Source organism: Apus apus, chromosome 2 (assembly GCF_020740795.1).
Source record: "Apus apus isolate bApuApu2 chromosome 2, bApuApu2.pri.cur, whole genome shotgun sequence".
NCBI lineage: Eukaryota > Metazoa > Chordata > Aves > Apodiformes > Apodidae > Apus > Apus apus.
The window spans coordinates 69,392,864-69,408,343 of NC_067283.1; the positions used below are offsets into that span (position 1 = coordinate 69,392,864).

Sequence of the window (15,480 nt, forward strand, 5' to 3'; positions counted from 1 at the left end):
ATGCTTGTTTGTGCTGGTAGCTCCTGAGAGGTAAAAAGGAGTGGAAAGCCGTACAGTGTGGAAAGCCATAGTAGATAGTTCTGGCACTTTTTGCCTCGTGCATAGAGGTGCTACTTAATTCATGTGGATGAAAATCAGCTATGCCTGCCTCAGAAGCTCAAATCTTCCCCTCTTACATAGCCTGTGAGTGAACCAGTCGCTCAGCTTTGCCAAGCAGAATATTCTTTTCTCTTCAAACCTCACTTCTGTTCACACATGGTTTCTTCTGCACTTTTATCACGTAAAAAGGTGCATCCGATTTCCCGTGGGCATGAAGTGGTGCCCAATTTGTACCCACTGCATTTCTGGGTAACTGTTCCACTCTTGGCTGAGGCAGGGGTTTTCAGCCCCCATTTCTTTAGTGCTAGTGTTATCATCTGTAAAGCTTGTGCAGACTTCCATGTTCTGTAACTAATTAAATAGAAAAAATACAGAAGGAAAAATGTAGTTCACTTGACTTTCTGTGCCTTAGGTAGCATTCATAGTGTATAAAACAATGTGCATTTGTTTTTTTTCTGAGTTTCTGGTAACTTAATCACAGTTGTCTATATCTGAACTTCCTGGAACATTTCATATATTGTCCAAAGGCACTATATTTACTATCCCAAATTTCTAAAAATAATACTCAGTACTCCATTGTAAGCACAAAGCAGGACAGTGATTTTGTTATGCATTCCAAAATAATTTTTTAGGCTTTAGGTTTGACTAATAAGCTTTGCGTATATTAGATTTTTCTATGCTGTTAAGTATTGCATTGTAATTTCAAATATCCATCATTGTTGTCAAAACCGATGTTGTAAATTTGCTAAACTAAACATGCAGTGCTTTGCTTTAAATGAGGGAAGGTCATTGAGCCATATGGTGATGGGAGGTCCAGTGAGGGATGTTTGTCACTACTGACTGAGTTATAAGAAGCAAAGATCTTTGGATAAGCTGTAAAGCTCTTCTAGAAGTGGATGAGAGGATAAGATTTGGAGAATAATGCCAATATTCCAAATCCTGTAATTTCCAGAGTGTTGTCTATAAGCAGATAGAACAGGTGGTCCCTTACTTCATACATATTTCTTAATAAATTGTACTTACGGTTTATTGTTGTCTTTGATGAGATGGCTGGATCCTATCTAATTGCAATGTATATTTTACTAGATTAATTTTGGACCTTTGATGCTTAAATTCTTCTTCCTCAGAAAGCACAGTTTTACTTGAGCAAAAATCAAGAGCCAGAATAAGTAATCTTTATTGCTAAAATCTGAGGATCACTTTCGCAAAGTAAAACTTTGTTTGAAGCCTGTTCTGTACGCTCAAAATTACTAGTCTGTAAAAATTACCAACAAAGCTTAACCTCATCTAACCTTCAGAGAGCTGTTTCTTAATCTTTTGGAAGTCAAAATACCTCAGTTATTATTTTAAAACTGTATGCTGTCAACATACTTCTGATACTCAATCCCTTTTCTAAGGAATTGGCATTTTTATCATTTCTATATTAGAAGTATAATATGGGCACTGTCACTAGGTATATACTAAATCTTAATATTAGTTTCAGAAATAATGCTGTGCTTCAGAAATGTCCTATCAAAATTTCATCATCATCCAGACCAACCACACTACACTCCAAGAAGTTAAAATATCTCAAGGTGTTATGCCTTGTTGCTTAACTTAAAAAAGCTAAGTGCTATTGCTTAATCAAAGAGAATTAATTTTCCACTGAAGAGTGGGAAATACTTGCATCCAGCGAGGCTACTTAGCACCGGTGGATTTCTAAATTAACAGCTACAGTCACCGAGAGGTGCAATGAGGTTAGACCTCTTCACGGTACCCAAGTGACAAGCTAAACTACATCTTTACATGCTGAAGACAGAAATTTTGGGCACAGGGTTGGGCTAAAACAATTTTTTCCTGAAAAGTATAATGGCATTTGTATTGGCAGTTTGCAGCAGGCCAGGCCTTTTTGAAGAACTGCTCGGGAATAGCAGCACAGCAAATGGAATGGTTTATATCTTCCTCAAAAGGAAGAAGAGAGAAACCAGCCTTGTCAGGATTTGAACTTGTGGTTTCAAGGCATTTCCCTCTGGGTAACTGGGCTGCTGAGCTACTCAGCAGTTGGTGAGCAGTTGGCAGGGTCTTTGCAGTGCAAGCTTAGCAGAGAACTAAGCTATTTGTCGTTTCAGACCATCAGGACACTTTTTGTCTGTGGCAAACTCTGGTTCTAGTTGCTGTGGCATGTCCTTGCCTGGTGTGTCGTTAACTGAACAACTTGTTTGATTGGGTCCTTCTCTGATAATGCTCTTTTTTAACCTCTTCTGCAGTATTACACTGCAATTGCAACTCAGATTAAGATTAAAAGAACACTTCCATTTGTACATCTTTTTTTCTTTTAACCCTGACATGAAAAGCACTCCTTTTTGCAGAGATTCTTTACACTTAGGATTAAACCAATAACTTCTTTTATTTTTAGAGGTGAAACAAACATTTTTGTTGCTACAAAGAACCATAAAAATAATCCTGGTTAACTATGAATAGCATTGATTTTGTTTGAGGACCGTGAGGAAAACTGTGTTTGGGGACTGAGGGTAAATCATGCCTGAACGATATGATTGGATTTGTGAACATTGGGCAAGCAGTGGGTGTCTTTTACTTTAGGGAGGCTTTCAACATTGACTCTCATGACATTCTTGTGTCCAATTTAGGGTGTTGCTGTCTGCATGGGTGGACAACCGTGAGCCTTAAAGAGTGGTTGGATGCTGGGGCTTAGAGGATGGTAGTTAATGAGTCTTCAGGGGCTGATCCTGGAACTCATTCTATTTCACATCATTATAAATGATCCAGAGGAAGCAACAAGTGTTTGCTTATTAAGTTTGTAGATGATGCCAAATTGGGTAGCCAATTTGCTCAAAGGTGGGGCTGCCATCCAGAGGGACCTCAGAAGCCTGAAGGAAAAGACCAACAGCAACCTTATGAAATTCAGTAAGGACAAGTGCAATGTCCTACACCTGGGAAGGAGATGCCCCAGCCACAGAACAAGCTGCAGACCAACTGGCCAGGAAGCAGCTCTGATAAAAAGGAAGGGGCTAGGGATTGCAGTGGACAGACAGATGTGTGCCCTGACAGCAAGGAAAGCCAAGAGTATCCTGAGATGGATTAATAGTTGCTCAGCCAGCAGATTGAGGGGAGTCATTATCCCCCTCTACTCAGTGCTTGTTAGACTGCATCTGGAGTACTGTATGCAGTCTTGCCCTCACCCCCCATACAGGAAAGACACAACCTGAAGCAAGCTCAGCAGAAACCATCAAGGTGGTTGGGGACTGAAGCAGTTGCCCTATGATAAAGGGCTGAGGAACTGGGCTTGTCCAGCCTGGAAAAGAAACAACATTGAGGGAACATAGTAGCAGTCAGTACCTCAAAGTATCCAGAGGTGCCTGGCAGGAGAACAAGAGACAGCAGATGTAAAGTGAAGGAAAATAATTTTTTTTTTACTGACTCCAAGGAAAATCTTTTTCACCACAAGGACAGCCAAGCAATTGAGCATGTTTCCCAGAGAAGTAGTCAAGTCACCATCCAGGTTTTCAAGACCTGATTGGAGAAAGCCATGAGTAGCCTGGTCTCATCCCATCACCCACCCTCCTTCCAGGAGGAGGTGGGACTAGAGACCTCCTGAGCTTCTTTCCAGTGTATCGCTAGTGCTGTTCTCTTCCAGACATGTTTCTTGGCAATGTCACTGGAACTCATATATTAGCAGGGAAACCAAGTAGTGGCTGTTAAGTTTCATTCTGTAGGCTTTTTGTGAAGACTGTCTCAGAACTCTGGTTAGAACAGTCAAGAAAATATTGGGTGGCAGTCTTAATTTTTCTGTTTCTTTGCTTTTCCCTCCTTCCTTTCTAGCTTCCAGCCACCCCCCTGCTCTCTCAAGCAAAGCCTGGTTCCAGGAATAGGCTTTGCTATGTGGAAAAAGGCAGTTGTCATTGTTGTGCTATAACTTGAGGTGGCAGTGCTGAAAAAGTGTCTAGTGATGGAGTTTGAGGAACACCTTGCTGATAAAACAACCCATCCACACCCTTCTGTTGGTCATTAGATAAGTCACAACTACTTCCCTGTGAAGTACTTAGTCTCAAACACACATCTGTTGTCACATTTCTTTTTTTAGTATTAAATTGTAATTACATGCAGCTTTTGTCTCTCCTTTATTGATGTCTTTTAATGAGACCTTTATTGTGGAAAAAAGAATGTAAATACGTATGTATGGAACATATATATGGTACATATATCTACAAATATATATGTAAGTGATCATTCCCTCTGAAGTAATTCTGTTTAAGGATACATCCGCACTAATGCTATTAAAAGTTTAAGGTGAGCTAAAATGATTTTTCTGAATATTTTTTGTTATGAAAAACATTCCCATTTTTAAATCATAAGTAAATCAGAAAATTCAAATCTCATCTGGTGCATATTTTGCTAGTAATAATGGAAAATTCTGAAAAATCATGCTGCTCCTACCTTAAGTTAATAGATGTTAATTGGAAGGGAGAAGTGGTAAGAAAATAGTTAGTGAGAGGAAACAGCTTATATAAAAGGGATCCCTCACTTGGAATAATATTACTGTATTGTAAATCAATATCTCTCCTTTGCACATTGTGTCCTTTAAGAAAAGCATCATATACGTAATTTCAGGCTTCCTAGTGGCTGTCTACTGATTACTTGCCTTAATTTATTAAATACAACTGAAGCTAATAAGGAAAAATGTATTTTACTTTATACCTTCTTTGAAAGTTTTGACTATGCTGTCCTGCTGGCTTCTTCCCTTGTAATCTATTTTGCGTGCATATGTTGTGTACCATAGTCCTCTTCTGTCTTTGTGCATGTGCTCAGTGACAATTCGTAATAGCTGTTAGATTTAGCAGTATGATGCATATAAATGTGGTATGATCCAGTAATACATTATATTTGGTCACAATCACAAAGACATGTCAGTGTGTTTGTAAAGCTGCCTTAGAAAGATGATTTATACCTTTAGCATGTTAAATTACTGGTAAATGCAAAGTGGTGTTGGGACAAACAGGTTTATTTTGAAGGGATGGTGCTGAGTGGTTAAAAGCAATTATGTCTGTGTGGTGTTTCAGCTTCTTTTCTTACTCTCTGGTTTAGCAGAGTACAAAGAAGAGTGAAGGCTTGAAAAGGAAATTGATTTTTTTTTTTTTTTTCTGTTCTGTTTGAGCATGACGTAAGTAAAACATTTTGAAGTAAAAAATCAAAATCCCTGAGCGGCTATTATTTTCCAAAGTACTTCGTTGCAATTTCATTTTTCCTTAATAGCCATTGTTTCAGACTTCACCTCTTGTAAGCTTCATTTTTATGAAGACACACGTGAGGTTTTCAACTGTGCTTCAGGGAAGGAGAAAGACTATTTGAAGGTGGAGCTGAATGACTGAGTATTAGGGGAAAGCCTGTTTTCTATTTATAACTCTGTTTTTCACTATTATTTAGGGGCATTGTTGTCTCTTAACATTAACAGGTAGTGTCCATTCCCTGTGATCCTGTGGTAATGTTTCGGTCCTGGTGTTGTTCTCACATGAGCCCACAGCCCCCTTTCTATTTTCTACTGATGTGCATCTGTTACTTTGCATAGCCATTCACCAGTGGTGGCTTTGGTCTGAAGCCATCACATTGAGTCTATTACCCATTGAGTACATACTTTTTATTTAATTGGGAGTTAATTGTGTGACATATGCATGTAAGTAAGGATCACAAAAAGCGTTTTGAGTGTACATATGTAAGAGAGAACTGAGCTAATATATTCAACTGTAAAATCCTGCCGCTAACTCATTAAATGGTCTTCGCAAAATATAAAATCCAAGGTGTTCTCTTTTAAAATTTCAGTGTGCTTGGATGAAAAAAAGAGAAGAAAATGCCTGGTTGCATCTTGCAGCTGTTTTTCAGTATTTGTTTCCAAAGAACGGGAAGAAAAATAGTAGATTGCGAAATGCAGTTTGAGTTTTCATTTGCAGTGATGTTTCTTAATGAATACTGTTGCTATTTATGGGACCTTTCTCAAAGGTCTACAGGAGCTGAGTGTACTGTATGCAGAATTGCTTTCCCATTTATCTGGAGAGCTTGCTTGTTATCTTCTCAATGAAGAGAGTCCCCTTGGTTTATGTGACTTTCTCAGCCCTTCTGGGTGAGATCTATCGCAAACTGTATCCAAGTAAATCAGTACTGCTGTGTTCCCTCCTCCTCCATGGCCATCATGCTCATCCAGTCCCATGCAGAGCCGATGGAGCTCGCTAATCTAGAGGGGAAAAAAAACAAAGCAACAATAAAAAAGTTCACTCATTTAGTCTGGCCTTCTCTCAGTTTAGTATGTTGGACTGGCTCACCTCAGGGCTGAATATTAGACTGGCTGTGCTGGTCTGAAGGAGGCAGAGGAAGGGTTTGTGGCTTAGGCAGGGTGGTAAAACTGCAGCAGTTCCCCTTCACTTAGATGGACTCAACCTTACTGTAATGTTGTGTAGCCTCAGTTTCTTTGTGCCAGCTTGGGTAAATAAACATCCATAAGGTACAGCAACCATGTTACTTGCTGTTATGCTTTTTATCTGTCACTGTCTTCAGATAAGTGCCTCTCTTAGATTAATGTAAAATTCTATGAGATACCCTTGTATTCTCTGCTATTTCGAGCTGCGATTTCAAATGGTACATGATTGGCTTTAGTTTTTACACTTATTGAACTGAAAGTACGCACCATTAGAGTAGTTTTTCAGCTGACTACTCACGCCTGTCAACAACCAGATGATCTTTGGAGTGGTGCTTTTAAAAAACAAAACCAACAAATCTGTGTCTGAATGAAAAGGTTCTTTTCGTAGCATATGAAGAGTACCACAGCCCTAATGTTAGTACTAGCTTTTAATGCAGTTCAGAAACTTTTGAATGTGGAGTGTGTTGAGGTTTGGATTTTACACTGCTCACAACTGTTGTTTTATATAAAAAGCTGGGTGGTTTATTGTTGTTGTTGTTTTTTAAACAAAACAACAAAACAAAACCATCAGATTTTCTTGATTTAACGTTTTTTACATAATTTTCAAAGAATTTGAGTGTTGGTGAAATATTCCCCTGGCACCTCTCAATGAGGAAGAAAGGATGTTTTACAGTCATTACAGTATTGGGTTTGAGCTTTGAGTTCAGCTTGTTCTTATTTGAAGTGATATATTGAATTTCAGTGTAACCTTAGGAGAGCACCAGGATTTACAGCTAGTCTCTGAAGTGTGTTTAGAGAATGCTGGAGATACATTGATTTAGCTGTAGAATTAGGATTGTGCTAAAGCCTATGTAAAATAACTTCATTTGGGTGTTAACATTCATAAAGGTATAAAGAAATTGTAAAAGGAAAAAGCAATGCAACTTTCTGACTGTAGGCAAAAAATAGTCTAATGTCTCCTTTCTAAACAACTGTTGGGTGTAATGAGAGGAAGAGGGAGAAAATGAAACAATTAATGCACCATATGTACAAAGCAAACAAAAAAAAACAGTCTGTAGGTGTTATACTGAACAGGAACTTGTTTTAGTCTCATGTGTTTTTTATATAGATAGCATTTACTAATTTGTATTGTGTTTTGAAAGACTTGTACCCACTAATGGATAGTTGCTGGTTGTTGTTTTCTTTTAAGCTAAATATATATATATGGTCTTTGTATCGTTTGGAAGCCCTGCCTTTCTTGCAGAAATTATTGCATGTTTCTTCATAGTTTAACCCTGCATATATATATGAAGGGATTTGAAATCTGTCCATAGTGAAGCAACAAAATTATACTACATTGTAGTGATTTGGGGTTGTTTCTTTTCTGAAAGAAATAAGCTGCTTCCCTTTCAAATCTTGCTAGGACAGCAGCTGCAGATGAGAATGAGCTTCCATATTTAATACATTCTATTAACTTCACACATACAAACACACACTTGCTTACTCATGCACCCCAGTGTCACATTATAGGTGAACAGGCCCTAATTAAAAGCATGCACCATCTGCTGGTGCGTGGCAGCAGGGTGGCACTCCATAACCATCCTGATTCCAGTGATTGAAATGTATTATTTGTAAATTTATTACTTATTTCAAAGAGGAAATATGCTGCTTGGTTGGTGGAGGCTGCATGAGGAGCTGGATAGCACCATCTAACGTTACAGGCTGCTGCTGGCTATTCATCTTTCCTCTTCTTCCTCTCCTCCATCCCCTCCCCCAATATTTTACTTTTCAACATTGTCTTTGGAATTGTTTATGATCATGTTTCAGACAATTTTGTGTCTCATGTTTCACTTTTATACAAGATTGAAAACAATTGTTGAAATATTACACCATTTGTGGTGTTTGCAGCAGCCCTTTTTCTTCCTTCTAGCACTGCATGTAGGGTTTTAGTTTCTTTAGTAAAATTGATACTGATGTGATGTGGTGGTAAGGAAGTGGGATATTATCAAGATAGCCGAGCAGGATCAGTTCACTACCATTTCTCCTTCCCCTCCCTTAGCATGGATGTAATGAAAGTAGCTATGCTCAGTCTGAAAATTTTATTTTAATATTGAAATTGGCCCTGGTTTTTATTGAACAGTACAATGCAGACTGCATAAAGGTTCTTTATTGATTTTAAAAGAAGAGATGACTGCAGCTTTGAACTTTCCTTTCTGAAAGCAGAGAAGATATAACCTTTTACTGCTTGCAGAGATCGTGTCCTGTTATTGCTTCTTAGTGAGGAAATGGATGAGGTGGTGTGTTGGACTGAGAGGTGAAATACACTTTGTCAGAGAAAAAGGGAGTGATGGGGAAGGAGCCCTTTTTGGTATGGTTGGTCCGTCAGTCTTTCTTTGACTGCCAGATTACAAAGGCAGAACTAGGAATAACATATCATGTATTTTGTGATTAGCATTGAGACCAGTGACCTTTAAGAGTCTGCTGAATAAGAATAGTCACACTGATTCAAAAAGCATTTGGTGCATGTTTTTTAGGTTCTTAGCCTTTTTTTTATATTCTTGAGCTTTACAATATACAGGCCAGGCATCCAACAGTATGTTTACAACAATAACAACTGGACTCGTGTGAAACACAACATTTTTCTACAATAACAGCCAGTAAAAACACTTTTTTAATTCAAGATTCTGGTCACTGTTTCAAATTAGGCAAGGCAAGACCCTGAATAAAAAGATTTATGTATAAAACTGGGCAAACTGTATATGTCTGTGTATATTTGTAAAAAAACCTGCATGTTGAAATGCCATGAACTGGCACATGTATGAATACATGTCTTTTTAATGTTTATGTTTAGAATGTATGCCATCAGGAGGATAAGAGATGCCTTCAGAGAAAACAAGAATATAAAGGATTCTGAAAAAATAGAAGAACTAGTGAATAAAGCCAAAGCAAACCTTGAGGTTATTCATCGGCAGGTACGTTTATTTCTCTCATTTTATCTAAGAGTTGTACATTCCTTGGTAAACTCTCTTGTACCATTAGAGGTGGGAAAAACAAATCCTTGTTCAAAACATCTCTGGATGAACAGTAGTTTTTGTATGTCTCAGTTTGAGAGGGTGGTAACCATTTGTTTATCCGTGATAGCTGCAATGGGGAATTTGGGGCTGTTTGTTTCTGAGCAGAACACGCCTTCCATTATCTTTCCTGGTGTTTGTTTTACTGTCTCTTCACTCTGCTTATCTGTTCTGCCCTAATTTTCCTTTGAATGTCTTTCTTCTAGTTCATGTATGTTGGGTTCCTTTCCTTGTGCTTTTCTTCTTACATCATAGGTTTAGAAGAGTGGCTGTCACAGTCACTCCAAATGGTCTTGCTTTCTGTGTTTGTTTTTCTGCATCTCCAGATACAGTGTTAGAACAGTAGCAGAACAAGAAAATCCTAAAGTGAATGAAGTAAATGTTGACTGTGTCCAAGCAGGATGGTAGATTTTTCTTTGCAAAAAGTTGAACCACTAGCAATATTTTTCTCTAGCCTTCTCTGAGCAGCATTTGTAGCATCTCTGTTCCTTCCACTTGGTGCCATATTACTTAGATATGAATTGCACTTTGTTGTACTTTAGGTACTTCATTACTTCTCATACATACCTACTGTCTATCTACACTGACCACTGTAAATTTGAAGAAAACAAGCTTCTATGCCTTAATTCTCCAAGGGAACTTGCATTGCTTAGGCTGTCCCTCCATGCAAAATCTGCACTTAGTGACACTGATCAAAGCTCAGTAGTCCTTTTATTAAATATCAAATGCATCTGTGCACCTGTTCTTCCATGGTCTGTGATAACATGAATCTTTTAACAACCAGCAGGTCAGTTAGCTGGATTCTTATTTCAGTAGAAAGCTGAGCCCTTTGGTTTGGTCATTAAGTATGAATTTTTTGGTGCAAGCTAAATTATTTCTTTGGAATCTCTGCTCCCAGAAACAGGTGTTGTTTTGTGGTAACGTATCTTTGTTGGGTTTTTTTTTTGTATTTTAAAAGTATTTATTGAAGAAACAATTAAGATTGGATTGATTAATTGCAACTATATTTAAATGTTGGGGTGTTTTTTCTCTTACGTGTAAGTAATTAGTAGAATTTTCATATATTTTTTTTCTCTCTTTTGATTTTTTGTCTTTGAGAGCCTTGATATCCAATATTGATTTCCAGGGAGGTATTAGAGCCTGGAGAAGACAATGGAGGAGTTGCCAAAAGATAAAAACGCACCAGATCAAATTCTACCACTTACAGAAATCTGCATCTTCTTTGATGTAACAGTTTGTGAATGTGAGATCTCACATAGTAAAATGTTACAGCAATCTCTTCTAGTTTATGGCTATAAGAAAAATTCCTGCCAGTGTTTCAGAAAATGTTCTGTGAAGGTTGTAAGAATCTAAACATATCTCTAATAGATCAGCAGAATATTAGTGAGTCTACCACAGTAACTGTTTTGTCAGGAAATGGATGACTGAAGTGTACTAAATTTATTTTTGTTTTAAACTAGCTTAACTAGGATCTACTTGGTACAGCTCTTTTATAATAGCAGGTGCTTTCTTCTTCTGAAGAGAGTTCAATTTCAGTGTATCAAAGCACTTGAGATAGGTGTGAAATAGTAATCCTGCTTCACAGATTTGTCTGCGATGCTGAAATGAGGACCCTGATTTGTAGTATCTTAATGTTTGGGGAACCCTGAATTGATGTAGGTAGTTTGGCTCTTGCTGGTTCTGTGAGCCTAAATAATAGGCTGTTCCAAATCAGATGGTAGGTAAGTCTTGCTAAAATAAAAGCTTTCCAGCTTTTCTTTTGACAAAATGTGGTTCTGCTGACTCATCTGAGCCATAGGAGGTCCGAAACAGATTTTAAAACAAAATCTCTCCTGTCTGAGTCCTGTGAACACCTGGATTACCTTTTTGTTGTAGACCCTGAAATAATATATTGTTTCTCTAAAACAGACTCTTGAGCGGGCAGACTCTTTTCCTTCAAAGGTGTGGGTCTTTTCTTGCACCTCTTAGGAAGTTTTCTTTTAGCCTAAAGATTGTCCCTCAGCATCAGATAACTGTTTCAGCTGCCTTGGAAAGATCAGGAAGGGCAGGCAGGCTTGGTTGATCCCTGACTGGTACACCCACTCAGTGTTCTTTATAAAGGAGTAGTTGGGATTAAGGACATCTTTTGTTTGCTGGTTGCTAGTGAACATTTTGATCAGACATAAACATGTGCCTGTACATACACAAGTATCTCTAACAAGCCTGTGCATGAACAATAGGAAACTATTTCATATACCAGCCTGCATTTTGCATAGATAGAAGTGTTGTCCATTTTATTCTTCATTCAAGAGCATGACAGCAGTAAAAGGTTAGGCAAGATTTGTTATTTCCTCCTAGCATGGATTCTGACTTCTTCATTACACCAGCAGAACCATTGTAATCTGCTGCTTTTTTCCCCATTTTTCTACTTGGTAGTAATGACAATGAAATTTTATAGAAATCTTTCTTAACTCAAGATTGAGATAAGCCATTGAGAGCCACATTTCACTCTACCATGTAATACATAACACTCACTTTAAAATGTTTTATATGTAGGTGTGAACTTCTTAGCTGGGAAGATATTCAGAAGGAAAAAGAGCATGTAGTGTTCTACTTCTGTGGAATAACACCACTTGAATTTTCGGAATGTGAAAATCTCTCCATGTATGTTTTATTTTTGCAAACATAGAAAACTAGTGTTTAGTACAAATGTCTTAAATATATTTGTAATCAAACTGCTGTCAAGTAATCGACATTAAGTATCTATCTTTCTATTACGTGCTTGTTAGTTGGAGATTCACTTTGTCACTGGGATGTATCAGAGCATTGCAGAATGGTTGCAGTTATTGCTAAACCTGCAGGCTTTTGCTTGTTTATTTGTTTTCAAGTCATAGCTATTTAAGGGGTTTCTTCCACATGTGAAACCAATCTGTTTGAAGCTAAAATAGTTTTAAATTGGATCTCATATTGGTATCGTTCCTTGTAAGAATTTAAGGAAAAGTGTACTTGAAAAGTAAGGAACAGTAAAGAGAATGTGACACAACTTCCCATTTTTAACACTGCTAAAACAGTGAAACTTATGTTGAAGTATTTCTTATATGTCACTCTTCTAGAAATTATCCAGACAAGTTATAATCATGCTGAATTCAGTTTTGAAGGGTGTGTGTGTTTTTCTTCTATGTAGGAGTAACAGACAGTAACAGTGCAACTTTTTAACAAAAAATACTCTGATAAAAAAAAAATCAGTTTATCAAGATAATTTTTGAGATGTAGGTACTTGCAAGACTTCTTGATGTTTGGGTAGTAAGGAGTTCTGTTTTTTTTCTGAGGCATTACCTGCCTCTGCTCAAAAAAAAAAAGTTTCTGAAAAAACAGAACTGTTGTTCATTACAGAATATCTATTATGTTTCAGCATCATCTCACTTTCAGCCATAATGCAGGAGATAAATATTGGAAAAATAACAACACTGTCTTAAAAGTGAGCTCATTGCTTACTGTCAAATTTAATAGTGCTCTGTGGAAAAAAGTTCATTCTTGGTCCCTGTTTAATTGAGGATCAAAGTAATGAAGTAATCTGACATTATTAAGACTTTCTATTTAAAATAAATCATGCATAATATAAAGTGCTTTTATTTTTAAATGCAGAAGCACTGAAGCAAACATGAGATCTAGCATACTTCTTTTTTGGAAAAGTTTGGGGTTTATTATGACGTAGTGCATCTTGGTATTGCTGACTTTTTCATAGTGTGCCAATAGAAATTAAGCAATATCCCACGCTGCTGACAATTTATTGTGACTCTAAAATCAAATTTATATTCACTTTACATTCTAATTTATGGTTTAGTCATCAAAGTGACCATTGAAGTGTAAGCTTTATAAATATCTATTTGAATTAGCCTAGTGGGAAATGTGAAGTAGTGACAGATTACTGTAATTTTGTTCATGTCAGTCACTGTACAATTTGCTTGAATGTTATGCAAGTAGCTTTATAAAGCTGAAGAGCATGGAGGAACATTAATCTCTGGCCTAGTCCTCCCCTGCTTGTTATTGGTTTCAATTTAAAAATAGTCTGGCTAAAGGGAGGAACAACTATGGTTCTTTCTCAACACTGTTTGTGAAGATGTTTTGTTTGTGTTTACTGTGTAAAAAGCCAAATTTGTGGTGTCTTCTCTGTAAAGAAGGAGGTTGTAAGATCCATATTGTCACAACTAAGTCTGAAAGAGAAAGGTTTTAACAGTTCTAAGGCTAGTGAGGTCCTTTGAGGATTATCGTAACAGCCATTCCCCAGCTATGCTAATATGACTTCATTTGAGTTTCCATCACAGAATATTGTAGGGGTAGGAGAATTTCTGCAGAAATGTTACGAATGTTGCTGAGATTCAAGATTTATAGAAGCCACTTTGAAGACAGGGTAATACTGAGTGTTTTGAATTACTTACTAGTTTTTTTTGTGGCATGCTGTCTCTCAAGTCTTGAACTGAAAACAGACAAGTGAAATTCAAAAGCTGTATTAGGCCAGTGTGCTCTGATTAAATCCCCATTTTAATTTATAGGACATGTCATTGTTATGTATTTCTCCACAGTACTTTCTTTTCAGTTTTAGCTTGTAGCTGGAAGTCACCAGCCATCTTTATGTCTAGCTAGGAAGGATTATTTTTGCTTTCCTGGCAGCTCTGAAGGCTTCAGTATCAATTGTACTGTTTTTGACATCACACATCTTCATCCAACTTGACATCTCTTATGGTTCCCTTCAGATGTGTCAAAAAAAAGAAAAGAACATGGTTTCAAAGTATGAGAACTCTATTAAAAAGGTTCCATTGATAGTGATAAATATTTAGTATTTGCAGCATTTTTCATGTTTGCAACATGTTGAAAGTGTATTCTAATCCTTGCAATATTCACTGATTCACTGAGAATGGATGTGTACAAATTCCTCAGGAAGGACAGGCAAGGGAGGAGGGGAGGGGAGGGGAGAGGAGAGGAGAGGAGAGGAGAGGAGAGGGTGTTGCCCTCTACATCAGTGATCAGCTGGAGTCCATGGAGCTCTGCCTGAGGATAGATGAGGAGCTGACCAAATCTGTGAATCAAAATAGTAGAAATATCAAAGCATGTTTAATAAATATTAGCAAGACAAGCAATTTCAATTATAGTTTCTCAAACAAGAACAAAAGGTAGAAGTACCTTAGTTCACTGAACCTGCTTTGGATTTTATTGCTTGTCTTCTGTGGCTTTATCAGCAAATACTACTACTGTTTACCATTGTTCAGTTCTAGTAATCTTGTGATTGATTTGTAGCAATAGCAGGTAAATTAGTAAATAAAAAGTTGTATGTATTTCTGGATTGAGAGCATATTTTTGAGCATTCAAGGGACTGGTACCAATTCACACAGTTGTGAAGGAAATTGGAATAGACTGTCTCAAGGAACTCAAACTTCAGGCAATGTTCTGTGGATCTGAAGATGCCTGTGCTTATACTCCAAAGCACTGTAGGCTGGATGCCTTAGCAGGAAGAAGGTTCATTATGAAAATTATTATTGGTAGTTTTAGTTTTAGGCTACAGGTCATATTAGTTTCTAATTTTTACTAATATGTAGGAAAGTTGCATAATACCGTATGATGCATTTTATTATGCTTGCAGCAGTTTTGAAGCCAAGAGGGAAGGAGAGTTGGGAAAGCTCTGTAAGCACTTTGAGTAGTGGGTGCAGCACCCCCAACACTCTTCAGGAGCTCCTTGTATATTTTATTTTTAAAAAATTTCAGCTTCACAATGGAAAATAATTCTTTTTCTGCAAAAAAATGTATGGACTTACAGCTTTTATTTAAGAGGAGTGTCCTTGAAAGCTTGCTGATTTGGGGTTTTTTTGGTTGTGTTCGGTTTGGGGTTTTTTTGTCTTTTTAAAATTTTTTTTACTAGAGTGATATATTTTTATTTATTACAGCTGCACC

At 37.3% G+C, this 15,480-nt stretch overlaps 1 protein-coding gene across 5 annotated transcripts in view; it reads left to right on the plus strand.

Annotated features, from left to right (window-relative positions):
- LYRM4 (LYR motif containing 4) overlaps positions 1 to 15,480 on the plus strand; it is a 93,244-nt gene that overhangs the window by 13,508 nt on the left and 64,256 nt on the right. For all 5 annotated transcript variants that reach the window (XR_007888606.1, XR_007888608.1, XR_007888607.1 and 2 more), the window contains exon 2: positions 9,336 to 9,456. Coding sequence is in view for 2 of the 5 variants with exons in the window: in XM_051610554.1 (XP_051466514.1) it covers positions 9,336 to 9,456 (121 nt within the window). In the remaining 3 variants the exon portion in view is untranslated. The remainder of the gene's footprint in view (positions 1 to 9,335; positions 9,457 to 15,480) is intronic.